Source organism: Abrus precatorius, unplaced genomic scaffold (genome assembly GCF_003935025.1).
Source record: "Abrus precatorius isolate BTA unplaced genomic scaffold, Abrus_2018 Scaffold9, whole genome shotgun sequence".
NCBI classification, from domain to species: Eukaryota; Viridiplantae; Streptophyta; class Magnoliopsida; order Fabales; family Fabaceae; genus Abrus; species Abrus precatorius.
The window spans coordinates 5,436,859-5,462,727 of record NW_020874439.1 but is presented as its reverse complement, the minus strand read 5'-3'; the positions used below and the strand labels follow the sequence as shown (position 1 = coordinate 5,462,727).

At 30.2% G+C, this 25,869-nt stretch overlaps 1 protein-coding gene across 1 annotated transcript; it reads left to right on the top strand.

Moving 5' to 3' along the window:
* Nucleotides 1-572: 572 nt before the first annotated feature.
* On the top strand, nt 573-24,607 carry LOC113850647 (putative disease resistance protein RGA1). Its single transcript, XM_027481221.1, has 3 exons — nt 573-619; nt 21,630-21,964; nt 22,050-24,607. Exons 1-3 carry the CDS (start codon nt 573-575, stop codon nt 24,605-24,607), a joined length of 2,940 nt encoding a protein of 979 aa, XP_027337022.1.
* The last annotated feature ends 1,262 nt before the right edge of the window (nt 24,608-25,869 follow it).

Genomic DNA, 25,869 nt, shown 5'->3' with positions numbered 1-25,869 from the left:
GAATTAAAAGAGGATTAAGATAAATGACATTTGTAAATTTATTAATTAAAAATATTAATGTAAAATTTTTACATTATTAAATATACTTTTAAAATAAAATTAAATAAGAATTTAATATCTCTAAATATTGCTGTTTTTGAAATTAATTCTCATAAAAAGAATTTTTAACGTTTTTTTCTAATATGTTAAAGAAATAAAATATTTACAATTATCTGTTGAATTCAAGATTTATAGGTTTACTCCATCTAAATAAAAATTATATTTTTACCGTCACATTTAGCATAACTTAAAATAAAAAGAATATTCGAGAAGTGAGGTCAGAATACCAACCACCAATATTATATGTCTTAGATTATTATAAACATTATTTTTCGCTGCCAAACTTGACGATGATTGAATTATGTGTGAATGCTTCTTCCACGATATGGAAGATTAGATGAAAGCATTGAACTAATAAATTATATATGGGTTGACTGACGATCATCAACTCATTACATATGCGAATAGGGCCTTTGCTTCCTCCGTTTCCAATCCCAAAATCTACACATTGCAGCTTTATTTTCACAGGTTCGATGGCTGAACCAATTCCATTCGCTGTTACTTCAAATCTCATTCACAGGTTCGTTTCCTTAGCCTTTCTTCAACCTTTAACTCTATTTAGCGTACCTTTCCATTGCTCTTCCAAGCCTTCATGGGTTTGTTTCCTCATATTATTTTGAAATTTCTACCTTTTATCTTTTTGTTAACAATTTTATCTTTTTAATTAAAGTCTTAACAATTAATATCATTATATCTCTATTAAATATCAATGAGCTGACATTTTTAATTTACTAACCTATTATTTTATTTTAAATATCAAGAACTAAAAAGTTCTTGTACATGGGGAACAGAATGAAGGCACAGATAGAAGGAATATGGACTTACAGATTGATCTTGCATACTAGTTGTTGCATAGATCTAGAAAAGTGACTTTATGTTCCTGAATGTGCTAGAAATTTGGTTTCTGTTGCAAAGTTGGATGAATTTGGTTTTAATTTTAAGATTAGAAATGGTACCTTTTCTTTGTATAAACACTCATACTATTTTGGATTTGGTACATTAATTGATGGTTTATATCGTTTCAATCTTAATATTAAATTTGCTGAATCTCTATTTTATGTTGAGAATGCTGTTAGTAGTAATTTAAATGTGCGTAATGAATGCTCTGCTTTCTTATGGCATCAAAGGTTAGGTCACATATCCAAAGAAACGATGATGAGGTTAATGAAAAGTTAAATTTTACCTCAGTTGGATTTTGTTGACTGGGATGTATGTGTGAATTGTATTAAAAGAAAATAAACCAAACACACATCATAGAATCCAGCCACAAGAAACAGTCAATTCTTAGAGTTGATATACACTGATATTTGTGGTCCATTTGACATCCCATCTTGGGATGGTGAAAGATATTTTATTTCCTTTATTGATGACTACTCACGTTATTGTTATCTGTATGTGTTGCATGAAAAATCTCAATCAGTGGATGTCTTACAGGTGTTCATTGATGAGGTGGAAAGGTAACTAGATAGAAAGGTAAAGGTTGTGAGGTTAGATAGAGGTGGTGAATATTATGAAAAATCTGATGAAAGTGGACAATGTCCAGGTGCATTTGCGAAACTTCTAGAAAGTCGAGGCATATGTGCATAATATACTATGCCTGGTACACCACAACAAAATGGTGTGGTTGAAAGGCAGAATCGTACTATCATGGAAATGGTTAGGAGTATGTTGAGTTACAGTTCTGTACCTATGTCTTTGTGGATGTACGCATTAAAGACCGCTGCATATCTACTTAACAGAGTTCCTAGTAAGGAAGTTCCAAAAATTCCTTATGAACTGTGGAAGAAAAGAAACCCAATTTAAGACATCTTCATGTCTGGGGTTGTCCAGCAGAAGTAAGAGTGTATAATCCACATGAAAAGAAGCTTGATGCTAGAACCATTAGTAGTTATTTCATCGGCTATCTTGAGAAATCAAAGGGGTACAGATTCTACTGTCCTAACCATAGTATGAGAATAGTTGAGTCTGGAAATGCAAGGTTCATAGAAAATGATCAGTTTAGTGGGAGTGGTGAAACACGAAAGGTGGAAATTAAAGAGACACGTACGGAAACTCCTGTAGTTGGTGTCTCTTCTCCAGTTGTTGTTCCTCTTGTTGTATCACAGTCACACAACATAAGGAGACAATAAGTTAATGTTCCAAACCTACAAGAACAACATATAGAGAATGAACCACCTGAAAATGGGCAAGTCACAAATGAACAAGAGAAATGTAAACCACAAGAGATAACATTAAGGAGGACTATAAGGCAAAAGAGACCTGTTATTTCGAATGACTATGTGGTTTACTCACTTGAGCATGAATGTGACTTGAGTATTGATGAGAATCCAGTCTCATTTAAGCAAGCTGTAACATCTTAAATTTAATTTCAATTAAATAACAATTTCGTAAAATTTGAATAATAAAATTCCATAAAATATTTCAAAAATGAGGAAGGGTTACAAGATCATGTCAAACAACTGCCACAGGGCTAGTTCAAATACAACAAATTTCAAAATATTATCCTAAGCCCTATAGCAGTTCATCCGTCCCTTCACTGTGTTCGGTGCTGATCGTCTTGACTCCCTGAAAAATGAATGTAAAGGTGAGTACTCTACACTACCAAATACAATCAAACATAGAGTCTCACCTTCACACTATTTAAATATATTCAGCAAAAAGATAGTACATTCACAAGCAGCATTTTAGTACAATTCATTTCAATTAAAACACTGATGCACTTACTGCACCTACAACAGTTCATACTTACCCTTCACAGCATATTCCACCGGCGTTAGCACGCCCCCCTTCACAGCATATTACGCCGGCGATTACTCGCCCCTTTTCACAGTATTTATACCGGCAACAACTCGCCCCATTCTCAGTATTTATATCGGCAATTACCCACCCCATTCACTTTATTTCACAATGCACGGCTCTAGGCCCATATTCATTTATAAAACACGGCACATAGTCTACTATTATCCATAACCCACAACAATTTATCCATATTCATGTCATACCATACGACACCTAGCCTATGTTCAGTCACAATTCACGGCACATAGCTCACATTCAGTTCTATTATATGGCACTCGAGCCTACACTTGTTCACACATCATCAAGCACAGCAAATTTCATCAAATACTCATATTCTCATCCACACACATAATATTCACATGGCCCTCATCACCTTCTACGACCATTTCCCTTCCCTATACATTTTCTACCCTCCAACTTAGCCACATTTCATATTCAATCAATTTCGCAGTTAATTACACGTAGAAAAAAGTAGGGTAGACTCCCCGCTTACCTTGGATTGAAGACTCACACTTGGATTCAATCTTGGAAATGTTCTCCCCACAGATTTCAGCCTACCCACACGGTTAATTTCATGAGAACCCCTTAAATCACCCCAAAATAGAGAAAGAGGAGGAAAAACAAAACCCTAACCATTAAACCTCACCTTCAAGTGTTCTCCACACGAATCTGAAATCCAATCTCGCTCACGAACGGCTTTGGAGGCAATCAATCGGTGGGAAAAGGGTTTGGGGTCGAGAGAATCAAAGGGATTAGGGAGAGGATTTGAGAAATAAACTTCAAATCCCTAAGCCCTCTTTTAAAACCCCTCAGATCGCGACACTCTAGCTACAGCGAGAAATTCTCGCTGCAGCGACGCCCTCTATCGCCATAGCAAAAATCTCAAACGAAACTGCACCCTAATTTCTGCAGAATCTTGCTGCAGTAAGACCCTCTCGCTACAGTGAGTCTATACCCAGAAATGCAGTCCCCACTGTCACTCTCTCGCCACAGTGAGACACCTCTCGCTACAGCGAGAAGGTGACAGTTTAGCCCTCTTCTTCCCAGGGCACTCTCACTACAGCGAGGATCCTCTCACTACAGTGAAAACACTTTGCACCAGCTACTTAGCCTATTCTTTCCAGCTCAGTCTATTCATACGCACATAACATTCTCGTATTCATTCATATACACATGCATATATACTCATACATTACTACCACACATTAAAATGTCATGCGCATTCTATCATTTCGCACTCGAGTGCACATTCCAACATTCATTTTCATATAAATACTCACATATCTATCTACATCAATAATAATGATTAATATTATCAAAATTCGGGGCGTTACACAAGCCATGGAATGTAACAATTCTGAAAAGTGGTTGAATGCCATGGAAGAAGAATTAAAATCAATGAGTGACAACAAGGTATGGGATCTAGTCGAGTTGCCTGAAGGTTCAAAAAGAGTCGATTGCAAGTGGGTCTTTAAGACCAAACGTGACTCAAAAGACAACGTTGAGAGATACAAGGCTAGACTTGTTGCTAAAGGATACACTCAAAAGGATGGCATAGACTATAAAGAGACCTTTTCTCCAGTTTCAAAGAAGGACTCTTTAAGAATTATTATGGCTTTGGTGGCTCATTATGACTTAGAGCTCCACGAAATGGATGTAGAGACCGCTTTTTTGAATGGTGACTTGGAAGAGGAAGTTTATATAGATCAGCTAGATGACTTCATGACCGCAGGTAAAGAAAGTATGGTGTGTAAGTTAAAGAAATTAATATATGGGTTGAAACAGGCTTCCAGACAATGGTATCTTAAGTTCAATGATACCATCACGTCATATGGTTTGGTAGAAAACACCATTAACCAATGTATCTATATGAAGGTCAGTGGGAGCAAGTTCATCATTTTAGTTCTATATGTTGATGACATTCTTCTTGCTACTAATGATGTTGGGCTGTTGCATGATATAAAGGAGTTTCTCTCTAAGAACTTTGAGATGAAATATATGGGTGAGGTTTCCTATGTGATTGGAATAGAAATATTTCGTAATAGATCAGAAGGATTACTAGGATTGTCTCAAAAAGGCTACATCAACAAAGTATTAGAGAGATTCAAAATGGAAAAGTGCTCACCAGGGGTGGTTCCAATTTAAAACAAAGACAAGTTTAGTGAAATGTAGTGTCCCAAGAATGAGTTGGAACAGAAAACAATGGAATCTATTTCCTATGCATCAGTGGTCGGGAGTTTAATGTATGCTCAGACATGCACTCGGCCTGATATCAGTTTTGCTGTTGGAATGTTAGGCCGATATCAAAGTAATCCCAGAATGGACCACTGGAAGGTTACAAAGAAAGTCCTTAGGTATGTACAAGGTACCAAGGACTACATGTTTACTTATAGGAGATCTAGTCACCTAGAAGTGGTTGGCTACTTCGATTCAGACTATGCTGGATGTGTATACTCAAGGAAATCGACCTTTGGCTACATCTTCTTGTTGGCTGGAGGTGCGATTTCATGGAAGAGCGGAAAAGAGTCCATTATTGCTACGTCTACCATGGAAACAAAATTTGTAGCGTGTTTTGAGGCCATTATTCATGCTTTGTGGCTGCGGAACTTTGTCTTAGGGTTTGATATTGTTGATAGTATAGAAAAGCCACTAAGAATGTACTGTGATAATTCTGCAGCTGTCTTCTTCTCTAAGAATGATAAGTATTCAAAGGGAGCAAAACATATGGACTTAAAATACTTATCAGTGAAAGAAGAAGTGCGGAAACAAAAAGTGTCTATTGAGCATGTTGGTACTGATTTAATGATAACAAATCCGCTAACTAAGGGATTGCTCCCTAAAACGTTTTCTGGCCATGTTGGTAAAATGGGCATTATAGACAAGTCCTTGTTGGTATGATTGTGTGATTCACATATATATGTATAGATTGTTTTGCTCATATTATTGTAGACATTTTGAGAATTCAATAAAAGTATTGTTTCTGCTTGTTTACTTGTTATCTGAATTATGTTAATGTACATGAATGGTTTGAGTTTGATAACAGGTTGAGTATTAAAAAAACACATCAGAATTATAGTCTGTAGTATGACTGATTAAAGCTATTTTGATTTGAGTTAGTTCTGTAATACTTGGAAGGAATCATATGGTCAAATGACTTGTGACTGCCATGATCCGATCAACTTAAATCATTAAAAGATGATGACTTGATATTATCAATGATATGCATACTTACAGTTCATTGAATCTTTAAGTCATCACATAGGCCAAGTGGGAGATTGTTAGATTATTTTGATAATCTTATTATAATGGCCTATGTAACTTGTAGCATGACTCTAATTAATGATTTAATGTGATAGTGGTTAAATATAAAATAAAGAGTCATTGAGAGTATAATTGTAAATACAATTATAAGGAAACCCTCCTCTCTCCCTTCAGATAAATAAAAGAGCAGTTACTAAATAGAGGTTACAGTATTATCTATTCTTTCATTTTCACGGTCTCTGAGTGAATTCATAAAAAAATGCAAGAAAGGAACTTTCTCTCAACCATCCGAGAGAAGCTAAAAGAGGAAGGAATTGTTGGGGAAAATACAAAGGGATCAAAGACATCAAAGAGAGAGATAACATCAAGGAATAATGGATTCAGGTTAGTATTCTCTAAACCCTTAATTGTATGAGAACCATATATTGTATTGTATTGTGAGAACAACTTAATTCAAAATCAAAAGGAAAAAGATAATTTCAGAATAGTCATTATATAATAGAAATTACATAATAGATTAAAGAAAATTCTAACATCATCTTGCGATGCTTGTTATTGTCAATGATTATTGTTACTTGGACACTAAGGCAGAAAAAGTTGAAGGTAGACACGTGTCATTGGAATCTGATGAGACCATTCATGTGTTGAAATCATTAGATCCGAGCAGGCTCTGAACTTTGATTTTGCCGAATGACTTCAAAGAGGAAGAAGAGGAATATTTGTCGATTATTGCAAAGTTCAAATACTTGCATGTGTTGAGGATCTGAATCGTGTGAGAGATATGGCTCTGGAATCAGAGTACGTAAATTTAAAAGAAAAAAAATTCCTTCAATCCTTGATTCTGAAATGGTCTAGTGAAGAGCAGAGAGACATTGTAACAGTGGCAGCTTACAATTGTTGGAAAACCTTCAACCCCACCGTAATCTTAAGCATTTGGAGGTGAATTATTATCCAGGCGTGCTTTTCCCAAATTGGCTTTCTCAGCTCACAAATGTAATTTACATTCGTCTCTATAAGCTTTGTAAATGCCGCTGTCTCCCAGAGTTGGAACATCTCCCTTACCTGAAGTCACTTGAGATAGTGTATCCTCGCCAACTGCCTTCCTTCTATGCGACAAATCACCATATACAGGTGTGAAAGGCTAAAGGCCTTGACAGATTGGATTTGCAACCACTCATAGCTTCAGCGTATGGCAATCTTACGCTGCCCGAAGGAATGAGTGGTCTTACCAACTCAAAACTAGTTCTCTGAGTAATCTACAAAGAGCTTCCACAGTATCCACGGAGATATATTCTGAAAAATAAGATTTTCTAAGTATTTCAAGATAAATATTCTATTATGAGAAGAGAACCAAAGAAAAGGAGTAAAATAGAGATCTGAGCTCTGAGAACTTATTTAGATCTTAATGGAATCGATGTTTGAGCTCGAATCTAGAAGAGATTCGAAGTTTGAGAGAGTTCTTTCTAGAGAGAGGAAGGAGAGAAAGTAGAAAAAATCTAGAGAGAAGTTGTTTCGTAAAAAATGAGTATTTTTGAGGCTGAGATCCCTTAAATATCCTTCTAAACTCGCGCGATCTCACTTGAGCGAGCTTCCATCCTTGCCTAGGCGAGTCTTCCTCGCTTGAGCGAGACAGCCATATAGTGAAACTACCCATTTTTCTGATATTCTTGCTTGAGTAAGATACAATCTCACTTGAGTGAGATCTATCTCGCTAGAGCGAGATTGAGTACAGAGAGTACCTATCTTCTCTGCGACTCCTCGCTTGAGTGAGCTCTATCTCGCTTGGGCGAGATATTTTTTATCCAAATTCCTATTTTTCTTATCTAAGATTAATAAAATTGAGGGTGTTACATGTATTAGTCACATGGTCAAAGATATAAACATCTTTAAGGACACCGATGAATCCATCAAAGTGAAAGTTTGAATGGGGAATGGTACTATTGTTGAGTCAAAAGGCAATGTACTGTTATGGTGGAGACAAAGAAAGGTGCAAAACGTATTACTGATGTCTTATTAGTTCCCAATCTCAAAGAAAATCTCTTGAACATTGGACAAATGATAAAGAAAGGTCATTCTCTCTACTTCAAAGGAGACACATTTAAGATATATGACAGTAAAAAGTAAGAAATTGACCAAGTAAAGATGGAGAAAAAAGTAGAAGTTTTCCAATAAACTTTTAACAAGGCACTAACATTACCATGAATGTAGAAGTTGATACTTCACGACTTTGACATCAAAGAATAAACTTTTTTGGTAAATAAAAAACTTTAATATTTTTTAGTCTTTTTACTTGTGCACTTTATTTTCTGGAGTTTTAAGATTTTATCTTGTAAAAATGCATATTGATAAACAAAACAACACGTTAACATTGTATTAATGTTAAATAATTTTTAAGTATTTTATTTTGGTAAGTAACTATTCTGTATTTTTTTCTATGTGAAATAATTATCACAAGTTTATATTAATAGACAATATAATTAATAATTTATTTAAAATAAATGTAAATATTTTTTAATTTTTAAGATATTAAAAAAATTATAAAAGTTAATTTAAAAACCGGGTATATTACTCTCTATATCGTAATAAACATAATTTTAGTATTATTGTAATTAACCGTATAACCTTCCTACTATCAGAATGCTAAAGTTCATTCCTTTCTATTTATTTATTTTTCATATGATTTTCTTATTATTGGCACTTTATGTTTGTAAAGACTCACTACTACTAGCCTTGAGTGCAGAAGTCCAGCTACGAATATAAACTTTGGAGACAAACCTAGTATCGAATTACTACAAAAGTCCATTTGAACATAATCTTTTGAGATAATGAAATTTTCTAAGACAACATTTTCCCTTTCTTAAATTTCTAACAATATAAATATATATTAGAAGTTTGATTTATCTTAATTTAGTTGAAATTTAACCCAAAAAAGAGAAAAATTAAACTGAACTTCGCAAAAAGATATGATTTTTTAATATTTTGTTAAATCGGTTCTTATGTTTTCAATAGATTTAACATTTAAAAAACAACTTGATGCTTTTTTTTAACACTTTCATTCATCCTAAAAGTTAATAATAAAATAATCCACAAATTTATTTAATCCGATTAAACATTATTGATGCACTTATAATTTGAGCATTCTAAGTTGCAATACATATTCATGAACTAATTAACCTTTATCTTTGTAATTTATAAGCTGCTTGTTTGTAGTTTAAAACTTTAAATTTATGAATAAATTATATGTTTAAATTATTTAATAATTTTTATAAATTAAATTTAATTATTATTTTAATAAGAACATGTTAATTCATTATTTAAATGTGATGTATAAGTTAGTATGATAATTAGTTTAAGTGATATATTAGTTTGAGTTTCAATATCTTCAACTTAAATAGATGAATTAAAGTGTATATATTGACACAAAAGTCCACTGTCTAATGTTAATACTCTAGAGAGTTAGTTAGGTTTCCTTTATAATTACTAACAAACTTAAAATATCTTATTAGTTTTTACAAAATTCAAAATTCCAATACAATAATTTTTATCATAAAAATTGTGTTCAACGAGTAAATTTACAATTTTATTATAATGATCTTTAGTGATATAATTTCATATAATTTTGTTTGAATAATTTTTTACTTACTTTGTAAAGTTATGTTATAAAAAATTAGAAATTTATAAATAAATAACAAATTTGTAAAATGTAGATTATTGAACTTTGTAAATTTTGTCTATCAAATTCTTTATATAAGATAATTTATTTTACTTCTTCTATTAATTTTTTGAATTAAAAGAGGATTAAAATAAATGATATTTGTAAATTTATTAATTAAAAATATTAATGAAAATTTTTTACATTGTTAAATATAACTTTAAAAAATAAAATTAAATAAGAGTTTAATCTCTCTGAATATTGCTGTTTTTGAAATTAACTCTCTTAAAAAGAATTTAAAGAAATAAAATATTTATAATTATCTGTTTAATTCATGATTTATAGAGGTTTACATATTTTTTTCTAATATTGCTGTTTAATTCGCAAGTTCTACTTTAAATATTAATATTTCTGTCTTTACATTATTTGATGAGTTGGATTCACACGTCTCAGACATTTTATAAACATTTTTTCCCGTTTTGAATTTCAGTGGACAACTTCACATAATAAATGTAATAAATATTTTAGTTGTACAAACGTGGTGGCACCTTGAAGTATGGAAGATTAGATCGAAGCATTGAATTGATAAACAATGGGTTGACTGACTCAACTCATTAGCTGGTACATATGCGAACAGGGCTTTTGCTTCCTCCGTTCCCAATCTCAAAATCTATACATTGCATCTTTACTTTCGATACTCTCTCTCTCGATCATTTCAAGGATGGCTGAATCAATTCCATTTGCTGTTACTTCAAATCTCATTCACAGGTTCGTTTCCGCACCCTTTCTTCAACCTTTAACTCTATTTAGCTACCTTTCCATTGCTCTTCCAAGCCTTCATAGGTGAGCCTTAAATCTCACGAGTTTCTCTCAGTTCTTAAACTCATTAACTTGGAACCAAAAACTCTGTTATTCTGTCTTCTAACTGTTTAGTTTGTATTTTATTTTATTTTGTTTTTCTAATATCTGTTTATTTTAGATTTCTCTTTACTTCTAAGTGTTTTTTTAACCCAGTTTTGTGTGTGCTTTTTCTCAATTTCTCTGATGTTTGGCATGTGAAGTTTATTTTGTGGTATTGTTTTTGTGTTTATACTTTTAACAGTGAATTTTATTTTTACGCTTTCTTTTATCTCTTTTATAAGCACCCTTTTTTTTTCTGCATAGTTTTCAATTGTCCTTATTATGTTTTTTGCGTTTTAACCATTCACTTTTTTTATTTTTTTCTCAAGTTAAGTTTCTAACTTTTTCTTAAAAAAATTAGTATTTAAAGTTTCTTAAAGCATACAACTCAATCATGATAGTAAAAAAAAACTAATGTATAATGTTTGTATAAAAAAGGTTAAATATAGAAAGATGAATTAATTTGTTATTCCACACAATTCTTTTCATTTTTAATTAAGTCCTTCTAGTTAAATTGTTTTTAATTAAATTGTTATAATTTTATCTTTTTAATTAAAGTCTTAATATCATTATATCTCTATTAAATATCAATGAGATAATATTTTTAATTTATCAACCTATTATTTATTTTAAATTTTCTTTTTTATGATTAATTTATACAGTTAAATTTCTCTAAATTCTCAATTCCTTTTATTACTAGCTGATAAAATATAATTACCAAGATTAACACCCTACATAATTGATTGTCTGAATGAAATACTATGGGTATGTTGAATATAATATCATGCAGGGAGAGTTTTACAGTGAGACCAAGTATTATTGGTAAAATACTAAAAATTACTCTAGAAAAATTAAGTAATATCAGGTATATGAAATAACAACATTAGAAAATATTTTAAATGCATTATATTAATATCCAATAATAAAGTTTTATATATAATTCATCAGCGTGAATTTTAAGAATATCTTTAAAAAAATAGCAAAAAAAAAAAAAGAATATCTTTTAAAAAAAATTCAAATGACAGTACATCTAAATTTAGTTCATTTTTTGTTGTGTCAAGTGATTTTTATTATGTTAATTATTTATTTTTAATTTATTAAATTAAATTTGAAACTTTATAATTTTATTTTATTACATTTTATACCTAATGTAATAAATATTTATTACTAATAATTAAATTTATTTTTTAAAAATTTATAAATTTGTTAAATTTTAAAATTGTTGTATAATTATTTAGTAAGAATTATTTTAATTTAATAACACTGTTCAATTTATCAAAAAATCAGTAGTAATACTATGGTGAGTCGGCAAGTACTTAAATCAGTAATAGAAAAATTTGAATTCGATAGCAATTAATATTTAGTAGCTTGAGTTAATATAACATTTAAATTCAGCACCGCATATTTAGTTGAATCACTCAATTTAGGTAATAAAAACCAAATAGGCTCATAATGATATTAATAAAGTGTGTTAACAATTTTAAATTAATAAATATACTTTCATTGTTTGAAATTATTGTTTTCTTTATTATTTATATTAATTAAATTAAAATATAATTAAGTGATGTCACATCACTATTATTATTAATAATAGCACTTTTAAAATTAATTCTTACCGTCTATTTTCTGTGTTAAATAATTTTTTCTTGTATGATCTAAAGGAAATATTTTACAAAGTATAAGAGAATAATTAAATATTAATAATTAGGTATTTTTAATACTCTCACATAGTTTAGTTAACTAGTATCTATTATTCTAAATGAAAGGTTTTAGAATTATTTTGCTACCAATTTTGTGAATATATTTATTAGTTGATATCTAGAAGAGACATAAATAGTAACTATAATATTATTATCTAATTTCTTTTTAATGAAATATCAATCGATCTTTATGTATTTTATTTTATTATGTTAGAAAATATTACAAGCTATGTTGATTGCAGACTTATTATTATACAAATAATTTTATAGAACCAATGGATTATAATTTAGGGTCATTAATAATGATATTCATTTATTAAAGGTTCACAAATTATGTAATGTTAGTCTAGTATGAGATAGGTAGATTAGCTTTTTCACTAGTCTTTGGTATCAAATTTTATCTAAAAGTAGGAGTTTTTTGTTCTCCTATTTGACATTTTTGTTCCATACAGTAGCTTTAAATACCAATTTTTCAATCTCCTTAAGAACATTTAGAACATATTTTATCTAAGAGATAAAAAATTTCTATTTCAAGTAAGTCACCTTAATTCCCATGAAATACTTTAGTCTTAGATAATTCATCACAAATCGAGCAACTAATTTCTTCTTTGAGTTCTGTTTTATGTAACCCCTTTTTTCCTTTGTTATACATATAAATTTTGATAAAACTTAATTAAAATAGATAAAGGATATGGATAATTTGAAAAATATACATTTATATAAATTTGAAACTAATAGAAGTTAACAAAATTTTAAAACTTTATATATATATATATATATATATATATTATTCATATTAGAGATGAAAATTAATTTACATAATATAAATTTTCTTTCTATCAAAGTAAGGATTGAAATTGCATTTTAAATAATTAATTACTTTATGATATATATATATATATATATATATATATGCAAGTTTAAATTATAAACAAACAAATTAAGTCTTGTAACTAAAAATTGAATCTAAATTTTACAAGTAGGATAATTAACTTACTAATTATTACAACTATTCCTCAGGTCGTCATTTACAACAAAATTTATCAAAATATTACAAATTCTAAAATTAACATTAAAATAATTACATATTGTTGTCAACTTTAATTCTAAATCAAAATTTATTACAACATCACAGTAATTTAAATCCTAATAGAGCAAGTCAATCCTTACAACACAACTGAGAATAGTAACAATTTGCACTGATATAGTGACACTTTGTAATGAAACTTATCCATACAAAAAATTTAATAATGACAATTTGTACTAAATTTTTTTATTCCACATGTATTCGTCACCCTTTCATAACATAAATCTTTTTATAAATTCTTTCCCTTTTTGGTGACAAAAAATTTTCAAATCCACACACATGAACATGTTCACACTTTTCATTCACATGCAATTAATTTTATACCTTTTTCATAAATTCAAACTATTATATAACAACATAGAAGTGAAATTGGGAGTTTAAGCTCTAAGAAATTACTTGGAATCTAGTAGAATAGATGTCCAAGTTTAGATTTGAAAAAGTTTTAAAGTTTAAAAGGGATTTTCTTTGAGAAAGGAAGTGAGAAAACAAAGAATGATAAGAGAATGAGTTACTAACTAGGTGTTCTAAGTTTTAAAACATTAAAACAATTTATTTACTATTTTCACTCGCAACTTCTGGCTTGAGCGAGCGAATTCTCGCTTGAGTGAGACTCATTCTCACTTTTGTGAGAACATTAGACAAAAATTTAGACATGTCTGCTAATAATCTCACCTGAGTGAGATGCCTTCTCGCTTAAGCGAGATCTGATTCAAAAAGCTATTCATTTTCCTATGCCTTCTTGCTTATACGAGAGGACAGTTGGGGTGATCTTACCTATTTTTGCTTGAGCGAGACTCATCTTACTTGGACAATAATGCCCCAAAGCACGTGTTCCAAAAAACTTAGTCTCGCTATAAGCGAGATTGCTTGCAGTTCCAAAAAATTAACTTTTTATATTTTTTTAAAAGTGCAATAATAATTAAAATAAATGTACTATTATAAAAATAAGAGTGTTACATTTTACAATCTCATCATCACCTACAATGATGATATCATCGATATAAACTAGTATAAATGTTAGTTTGCCATCCTGTGAGTGTTTTATTAAAAAAGTATGATCTTCTTAGCTTTGTTTGTATACTAAGGATATCATAGTTTGAGTAAATCTCTAAAACCAAGTATGAAGAGATGGCTTAAGCCTATATAGAGCTTTTTTAAATCTGCCACTTTGTTTCCACAATCAAAGGTCCTAAATCCTAAGAGAATATCTATATATACTTCCTGTGAGTCTCCATGCAAGAATGCATGCATTTTACATCAAACATATGTAAGATCCAATCAAAGTATGCTTGTTGTTAATGAAAAGGACAGTTCTTGTAACATCATTAATTTCGCATAAAAGTAAATAAATAAATTTTATAATAAAGGAAAAATAAAATAATTTTGTTCTATGTCATGAATTTAAGAATTGAATAAAACAAAACTTACCTCTTTCATGTAAATTTTATAAGATTTCAAAGTATTTAAAACTTTCAAAGGAATAATTTCAAGACTTAAAAGTAATAAATAAAACTTAAATTTACGTCTAACAAACTATTTGGTTCACAATATATACATATAAGTTTAAAATATCATTAAAAGCATATCCAAATTATTTATTACAACAAAATTCATCAAAACATTATAAATTCTAAAATTTGACATTTAAAATCATTTACAAAACTTGGTCACAAAAAATATAATTAGAATAAAAGATTACAATTTCTCAAACTGTTCTAGTCCTTCCTTCCAGTACCACTGGATTATGATTCTAGAATGAACCAGCCCTCTTTATCTCTTCACTTTTATTACCTGGAAATATTAGTAAGGATGAGTATCTCCCGTTCCACTAACTTTCTTATCTAATAGAAGAAAAGTGTATATATATATATATATATATATATATATATATATATATATATATATATATATATATATATATATTCACATACACATGGGATTAACAATAACATTCAGAGCATATAAATCATTACGAAACGAAGCACACACACACAACAATTCATTCATCTGTGCAAATATGGATGACATACATTTTCACACTAGTCAGTACGTTGTAATACGTATATTATACCATGTCAATCAATATGTCATAATACACGTGTCCTAATCGCATCCGTCAATGTATTACAACACACGTAACATAATAACATCAACCGATATGTTACAATGCATATATTATAATCATACAAGTTTTATACTACTTCACATTCATCACACTTTCACATTTAATACACTTTTATATTTATTGCTCCTAGGATCCCTTGCGGACTTCATAGCATAGATAGTCGCTGATTAGCTGCAGCAACACGAATATATGTGTACCGATCCGACCCCTTTTAGCAAAGGTATAGTCAAGAGTCTCGTTAAGAAATGAGTGTATAGCCTGTGAATGCTTTCAATTTTAGCAAATCATTGTGCACCCACTTACAATTAGCATTCACCACTCTCATTTTTCTAAGATTTTTCAAATCTTATCCAAACTCTATACCCTCAGTGTATCTTTGTAACTGTCTATACTTACTATCAATATTTCTCATTCTTTTCCATATCCTTCTCATAGATTAACGTGTCATAATATGTGAGTCTTGATCACATAACTTGATGTATTATAATACATGTATTGTGAGTACACCTTTTGATGTACCACAATACCTATATCGTAATCACATCCATCAATCTATTTTGGCCCTTATATTATAATCACATTTCTCACAATTCCACCATCATATTATATCATTTCATTTCATACATAAACTCTTTCTTCATTTAAGAATAATATAACACTTTTCATGCATAAAATAGTTTCACCCATTTTGACATACTTCAGCTATCAAACAACATATATATTCATTATATCATTTAATCGTGGAAATATCATCAAACAATTTCACACCACACAAGCCAATACAATGTGCCAAAGGTTGAACACCTCCGGACTCAGTCCAATTATACAATCCAACATACACTTTTTTAGTAATAACAAAGTCGTCTATCCTAAAATTTGGCATAATCTAGTGTTAATAATATGTCCACTATTTTAAAAACATCAAAAAGCAAATCTTAACTACTCCTAAACATTGTTTGCTTACAAAAATCATAGTATTCCTCAAAATTAGTTTTATTTAGAGCTTTTACTACAAGTTACATTTAGATAATTGTGAAAGTAATTAAGGGTTTCTCATGTCCAACTCTCTATTCCTACACTTTAGATTTTAAGAGAAGAATATAGGGTTCTAATAGAAAAGCTTAAGATTTTCAATTCAAAATACCAAAGAGAAGTTAGGATTTGGGATCACTCCCCTTACCTTGGAATAAAGACCCACCACGAAATCAATGGTAGAAATGCTCCCTATATTGATTCTTCCCCTAAATACATAGAATAATCCATGAGAAATCAAGAAGAATGAAGAAAGAGTAAGAACCAAAAACTCTAACTCATAGAACTTACCTGCAAACATCCAAAACATAATCATAACCTTCGATCTAGGACCCAAATGGTGAAAAATGACTAGGAATTGAGAGAATTGAAAGAGAAACGAAAGAGAAAGTGAGAAATGCATTTTCCCAAACCCCAAACCCTAAACCCTTAAATATACTAATAGTCGCAATATTCTCGCTACAGCTAGACACCCTCTCGCTGCAATGAAAATATTAGACAGAAACTCTACTTGTTTACTGCATAATCTCACTACAGCGATTTTAAACCCAGAAATCACACCCTCTCTATTATCCTCTCGCTATAGCGAGAATGCCCCTACAACAAAATATCAACCTATATTCTCAACCATTCAATACAGCCTACAAGTCAAAATTTCACATTTAAATCATAATATATATATATATATATATATATATATATATATTAATAATCATAGTGGAATTACAAAACTCGAAGTGTTATAGTTCTCATAGTACTCATTTTGGTCAGTGGTGCAAATGTCTCATCATAGTCAAATTCATCAGTCTGAGTGTATCTTTTAGTAATTAATATGGTCTTATACCAATCAAAGGTACCATTTAATCTATATTTAATTGGGTAGGGTCATTCTATAATATCTTAATTGGTATTTGTTTCTAATGTATTTATCTCTTTATTCATTACTTGAACCAAATTCTCATCTTTTAAGGCTTCCTATACTTACTTAGGGATATTAGAAGAATCAATAGTAGAGATAAAATTTTGATGTTGTATAGATAGATGCTTGGTAGATATAAACTGAGAAATATGATTCTTGATATAAGAAGTTTTTTTTTTTTCCAAAGCAATGGACATAGCATCTACATTAGAATCACAATTGTTTAAAGGAATATTTATAACTCAAGATTAATGGTATTAAAACTTACCTCTAATTTGATTGGCTAAAGTTGTTGTTGGATCAAATCAGATTTTCTTCTCTTCAAGATAGGTGTACTTGCTTTTATTTGCAACAAGTCACTTTCTTTTAGCCTGAGTTAGAGGAATGAGAAGTAAATTCCTATAGATGATACATGTTAAGAGGAAGAAAAGATAATTATTCATATGGACCACTAGAGTCAACATTATGATGACTTTCCCCCTGAAGTTGAATAAGTGACTAAAATGACTTTGTCTTATTAAAGGTGACATCTATAGGAACATAGATTCAATCTCCTAGATGATAACATGTACAACTTTTTTTTATTTGGAATATACACTATGAAAATACACTTAACAACATAAGGATTTAAATTTCCATAATGTTGGCTTTTATGAAACAAAAGTAGTATAACTAAAGACATGAACCTTAAGGTTGTTTAGGGCATGAACAAAAGGATTAAAGGTAGACATGGACTAAACAAGACTAAAGCCATTCAAAATGTGACATGACAACCTATTGATAAGTAAGAATTTATTAAAATTCTTCTCCTCAGTATGATTTTGGCATTGTCATATGAAATAACATAGTTTTAGTAATTTCCAAAAGATCAATTTTTTTTCTACAACTTCATTTTGTTGAGGAGTACCTACATGTCAAGTCATGAAAAACACTTTTTTTCTTATAGAAACTGAAATAAATTTTATTTCATAGATGCTCCTTCGTTATTTACCCATTTGAATGAAGTGATAAAAATTCACAAATAGTTGAGTCACTTCTATTTTATCCTTTATAAAAGGGATCCATGTCATAAATGTGTAATCATCAATAAATGATACAAAGCATTAAGTACCATAAAAACTTAGAAATCATAGTAGGTCCCTATAAATCAAAATGGATAGATTGAATGTAGCATTCCTTTTTCTAGAACTATTTAGAAAAGTAACACAATGATGTTTAACAAACTGACAAACATCACATTAAGAAAACTCAACTCATTCTTTCAAAAATAAAGAAGGAAAAATACTTTTATACAAGCGAAAGGTAGTACAATCTAAAGGTAGATGACCTAAATTGTGATATTGAATACATATTTGAGAATAGTCATACTCAAAAGAAGACTAATTACAAAATTGAGTCTTCCTCTTCCAAAAATGTTTTGGACTTTAGTTTTCATTGATGGAACGTAATATAACCATCTCTATTTCTAAGCAACTCCAATCGTCTTCCTTGAGGCAAGATCTTGAAAAACCTAATGAGATGAAAAAAAAAATATGTTACTACATAATTTAGATCACATGTCAGTGTATGAATGGAGGTAAGATTAGTGGAGAGCTGAAAAACATGAAGAATATTTTTTAATGAAAGAGGTAGTGTGTTGAATATTACCATAACTAAGAATGAGAATTTGTAAACCATTAGCAACTATAATGTAATGTGTACTAGATAAAGTGGAATGAGAAGTAAAAGAAGAAATATTAGGAGTCGTGTGATTAGAAGCATCAGAGTCAATTATCCAAATATCTCTATATACAAAACATGAGGTATTAAAAGAAGATAAATCAGAATTCTTACCAATCATGATAAGAGAGATACAAGAGTCATCTATGGTGAGAAACACTTATGTTTTAATAGAGAACTTATAAAGGTTGAAGAAACAATCATCCAAACAAATACAGTTTGTAGAAAGGCAAACAATGGTCAAGAAAGCAACATGTGGCTTTCATGTAATGACGTGAGCTTTTATGGTGTGGCAGTGCATGGAGGCTTTGTTGGATACAAAATGTTTTCAAATAGTATAGTTTTCCAAGTTGATTGGTGGTCCAACTATAATAATAGTAATGACGGTGGTGGTGGTAATTGGGACAAAGGGAAAAAAAAAACGTCTAAGCATATGCAAACATAAGTTGTAATCAGTGATGGGAATGGGTTCGGCCAGGTCAGGCTTAAGATTAAATGGGTCTACCCTACTACACAAAACTAGATATGACCTGACATAGGCTAAATTTTTAAGCTTGGACTAGCTTTCTTAGAAGTCTGACTTGGCTCAACAGTCTATTTAATATTAAGGCCTTCAAATAACCCTGACAATTTAAATTAAACAGGTTAATGGGTTAGTAGCCAATAAGCTAGCTAGCCAAAAGACCTACTATCAATAAAATAGAAAATATATGATAAGTAATTATATTTAAATACTAAGCTTAGTCAAGAATATATATATATATATATATATATATATATATATATATATATATAAATGGCGCGCTTCACAAATATCATATCTCAAAATGACTATATTCAATAACTCCAAAAAATTCTATATCTCAAATAATCCAAAAGCTAATAAAAGGTAATATATCTATATTATGTAATCTCAAATACTAAGCTAACAATTTAAATGTTTATTATGAAAAGAAAGTTAAAAGTGAGACTAGAACTTAGAACCCAACAAACAATTGCCAATTGTTAAGAAGTTGAAAAATATTAGAATTAAAAAGACTAAATAGAATTTAAAAATGAATGAATTCTAAGAATGGATTGAGATTTTTTTAGAAATTAGACAAAATTTTAATTCATAATTTTTTTACAGTAAGTTTTAATTTTGGTAATATAAATATAAATATTATATTATTATAATATAAATACTAAACTATGTTATACATTTTATATATATATATATATATATATATATATATATATATATATATGACTTTTCTAGACAGGTCTAAAGTTTTTTTTAAAAAAGTTTAAGTCTAACCTTTTTATTTAAATATTTTTTTTTTAAAGTTTAAGCTAGACTTTTCTAATAAACGGATCAAGTTAGACCAAACTTAAATAGGTCAAGTAATAAGCTCCCGATATATGGCCTAACCTATTTCCATCCCTAGATGTAATAAAACTACTAGAGTTTGGATGCAAGGCAGCTAGGATTTGGGTGTGCCAAAGCAAAGACTACCTGATCAAAATTTTTAATACAAACTCTAAATTATATGTTGTTATTATACATTATAATTTTACATATACAAGTCTAAGATTAATATTTACATAAAATAATATTCTAAATTATCTTTTGATAATTATAAAGATCATAACAATAAATATATAATATTTATATTCTAGATTATCTTCTAATAATAATGGAGATAATGACAATAATTAATAATTAAGATATATTTTCAATATATATATGTTTTTAATTAATATTTTTTAATTAACCATAGTATTCATTATTGATTATTTTATATTTTTTAAATATACTTTTTATATAAATATTAAAAATATCAACTGATATTACACTAATTAAAAATGAAAACTCAATGCAATTGTAAATATATAAAAACAAGAATAAATTATATTAATCAAACAAAGTAATAGATATTAGAATTTGGATAAATTATAGAAATAAAAGTGTTTACATATATTTAAAAATATAAAAATTAAAAATAAATTAAATAATTTTTTTAACAGGTATAACATATTAGATAAAGTATATAAAACTATATTACGTTGATATTTTTTAAAAATAATTAATCAGTAATTTTATATTTAATTATAATTAATCAATTTTAATTAATTATTGAGCTTATATATAATTTATTAAAATAACAATTGTAATTAATTTTAGATTATGTCAAGGAAATTTATTCTTTAATTAAGTTTATTTTATTTATTCTTGTATAATGTTCCATGGTGTATGATGTATAAAATAATGAACTATCGTTTTGTATGATTCCTTTAAAAATTTAAAAACAAGAAAATAATAATGTAGACATTTATTCTTGACATCTCATTCACAGGTTGGCCTCCGCAGAATTTCTTGAATTTGGACAGGAGTATGATGTGAAAAAAGAGTTGGAAGTGCTTAAGAAGACAATTGAATCTATCAATGATGTGCTCCTTGATGCTGACCACAAACAAGATCAAGTTCGTGTGCGTAATTGGATATCTGACTTCAAAGAAGTACTTTATGCTGCAGATGACTTCATAGATGATCTTGCTATCGAATCTAGGAGAGACAAATTGGGTGCAACCGACGTAAAAGAAGTAAACAGGGTACTTCGTTCCATTTCATCTTCAAATCAACTTCCTTTATACAATGAAATGCCTAACAAAATTAAAGAAATACGAGAAAGTTTTAACGGTGTAGTAAAAGAAATGAAGGATTTGAATTTTAGCCCAAGTTCTATGTTGGTTAAGCAAACTGACAGTGAATGCAGGGAAACAGATTCTTGTGTTAAAATCTGATATCATTGGAAGAGATGATAGCAAAAAGGAGATTATTAGTCTGTTGACACAACCTCATGAAAACCAGAAAGTTTCTGTGATTGCCATTGTTGGCCTTGGTGGTTTGGGGAAGACAACTCTTGCTCAATTGGTGTATAATGAATTGGAAGAGCAGAATTCTTTTGAAATGCAAATGTGGGTGTGTGTCTCTGATAACTTTGATGTTAAAACTATCCTGAAGAAAATATTAGAATCAATTCCTGATGGCCAAAGACAAGACCAATCATTAGAGAAGTTGCAAAAAGAGCTCCGTAGAAGTTTAAGTGGTAAGAAATATTTGTTGGTCTTGGATGACATTTGGAATGAGTGTCATACAAAGTGGGCTGAAGTGAGAAAGTACCTGATGTGTGGCGCTCAAGATAGCAAGATTTTAGTGACAACTCGAAGTGAAAATGTAGCAAAGGCAATGACTGCTAGCACTTCCTATCCTTTGAAAGGTTTGACTGATGAAGAATCTTGGAGTTTGTTGAAGAACATTGCATTTGAGGATGATTCCAGAGTCAATCGAAATCTAGAATCAATGGGGAAAGAAATAGCCAAAAAATGCAAAGGGGTTCCACTAGCAGTTAAAACGCTGGGAGGCCTGTTGCGAGGACAAAACCAAGAAAGTAGATGGGAGAATGTTTTACACGGTGACTTCTGGAAATTATGTGAAGAGCAAGATAGTGTTATGCCAATTCTAAAAGTCAGTTACCACAACTTGTCGTCAGACATGAGACAATATTTTGCTTATTGCTCATTATATCCCAAGGATTCAGAAATTCCAAAGGATGAGTTGATTAAGTCATGGATGGCACAGGGTTACCTTAATTGTTCAACTGAAAAACAGCAGATGGAGGATGTCGGTAATCAATTTGTAAAGATGTTTTTGATGAACTCATTTTTCCAAGAAACAACAAGGGATGAACATGGTGAGATCTTTAGTTTCAAAATGCATGATTTAATGCATGATCTTGCAATGCTTGTTGCTGGCAATGATTATTGTTACTTGGACAGTAAGACAGAAAAAGTTGAAGGTAGACCCATGCACGTGTCATTGGAATCTGATGAGACTATTAATGTGTTGAAGTCATTAGATCCGAACAGGCTGAGAACTTTGATTTTGCCGAATGACTTCGAAGAGGAGAAATATTTGTCGATTATTGCAAAGTTCAAATACTTGCGCGTATTGAGGATGTCATCTCTTTCCTTCCACAAATTATTCGATTCAATTGGAAAATTGAAGCATTTAAGATATCTTGACATCCTTGATGATTTCTCTTTGAGTGGGATGCCAGTTGGGTTGGGAAAGTTGTACTCGTTGCAATCCTTATCGACCTTTGTTGTGGGAGACAGCCAAGAAACAAAATATGGCACATTACATGAATTGAAAGACTTAAATCTAAAAGGTAAGTTAAAAATTCAGCATCTCGATCGTGTCAGAGACGTGGCTGTGGAATCACATGATGTAAATTTAAAAGAAAAAAAATTCCTTCATTCCTTGACTCTAGATTGGTCGATCGGAAGCATCATCGGTAACAGTTTACCATTATTAGAAAACCTTGAGCCCCACCGTAGTCTCAAGCGATTGGAGGTGAAGGAATATCCAGGCATGCGTTTCCCAAATTGGCTTTCTCTCCTCACAAATGTTGTTGACATTCGTCTCTATTTTCTTAGTAATTGTCGCTGTCTCCCACCGTTGGAACGTCTCCCGTCCCTGAAGTCACTTGACATAGAATTTCTTGATGAATTGGAATACATATATCTCTACGAAGATGGTTTTGCAGTAACCTTCTTCCCCTCTTTGCAGAGCCTCTTATTAGAAAGTTGTCCGAAGCTCAGGGGATGGCGGAGGCAGGGAGATGATATCAATGATTCACATAATCTCTCCTCACCTCTTTCATTTCCTCATCTTTCTCATCTACTTCTCTCCAAGTGTCCACAGTTGACTTGCATGCCTACTTTTCTGGCCCTTGAGGATTTAGGATGGTGTGATAGTAGTGTGGAGCCATTAATAGGAACACTAAACACAAGAGCGTCAACATGTTCAGCTGGCTCATCTTCCTCCGCTGCTCCTCTTTCCATGCTCAAAGAATGGAGGATTAGTAATGATGTAAACATCAAAGCGTTACCAAAGGGTTGGATGCAAAATCTGACTTCTCTCGAGTCTCTTCTAATTGATCAGTGTGAAAGTGAAACACTCGAGGAATTTGGAATTGGATTTAAGGACGACACCAACTGCCTTCCTTCTCTGCGAAAAATCAGCATTAGTGGGTGTAACGACCTAGAGGCTTTGCCAGATTGGATTTGCAATCTCGCATCGCTTCACCACATTGACATCTCTGGTTGCCCACATTTGGCATCGCTCCCCGAAGGAATAAGTGGTCTTACCAACTTAAAGATGTTTGAAGTCGGGGAATGTTCCCTCCTGATTGAAGAATGCCGAAGAGAGACAAGTGCTGTTAGTCGTCAAATCGCACACATCCCACAAATAATCCTTCGTGAAGAGTGATGATAAAGGTACTGATCTGATTCTGATGCGTATTTATTTAGTGTAAGCGTCGCTGCGTCGTGTATTCTATTTGCTCTGCTAATACAATACTTTTAACTAATTCTTGAGTTATTGTTCATTTGTTTCAAAAATAAATACAGATTATTCTAATAATATTAATTTTTAATTGTTAAACAATATCAGAGTCTTAACTGTCATGTATTTAATGCCAATAAGTTTTTTTATTTGCACCGATATTATTAAAAAAATATAATTTTTAAATTAAAATTTAAATATTATATCATTTAATAAATTTTATAACTGAATATTTAATTATTAATAATAAATATTTTAGTATATTAATAAGATTAAATTAAAAAAAGATAATTATAAAATTTGTATTAAAATTTTATTTATTTATGGAGTAAGATAATAAATTTTGTTATTTTATCAATTAATATTTTTTTCTACATGTTCAAGTTTTGTTTTTCATACTTTTCATTATACAATTATAAATATATCTGCTAAAGTAATAGACATTAACAATTCTTTTTCTTTTTTTATTGTTTTTGTTGAAGTTGTCACTTGTCAAGAATAATTCATGGTTAGAGATATATGAGCTTATGGGACAACTTTGCTGAATTCTCCAATGTGAGTGCATTTAATGAGGTCGGTTATGGCATTATCTTAGCCACCATAATAGGGACAACATCTTTCCAGAAGAAGTCATAAGAATCTAATTTTTTTTTTTAAATTGACTTAGTGCTTGCTCAATACAAGTTGGATTGTGTCTTCATTGGACTCATTTTCAAAATATTATAATTTCATGATTTTCTTAGATAATAGATAGAAGAAATTTATGAGGATAGTATTTAATTTCTTTTGCACTTTAGTAACATATTCATTTTAATCGATAATTATTTTAATTTATATGTTCAATATGTATGCATAATGCTATCTGGCACGCACTTAGCTGCTAAAGGACATTGATGTTCTTATTCTTACTATTTATTGTTGTGTGCTTTACATTAAATTGGATCTGTGATTGTAATTCTCCACCTCAAGAAGTCCATTGGTATTCTTCACAAGTTTTTAATATTTGAGCTTTTAATTCCTTTTAGGATCCCTTTTTACTTTTTTATAAATTTGAATTAGTCATATATTCTTTTTCATATGAGAATAGATTTAGTACTTTATATGTATATAATTAATCATTTAATGTGATTAAGTTCTACATAAATAGGATAACGATTAATATTTATTACAGGACATTATTCTACAAC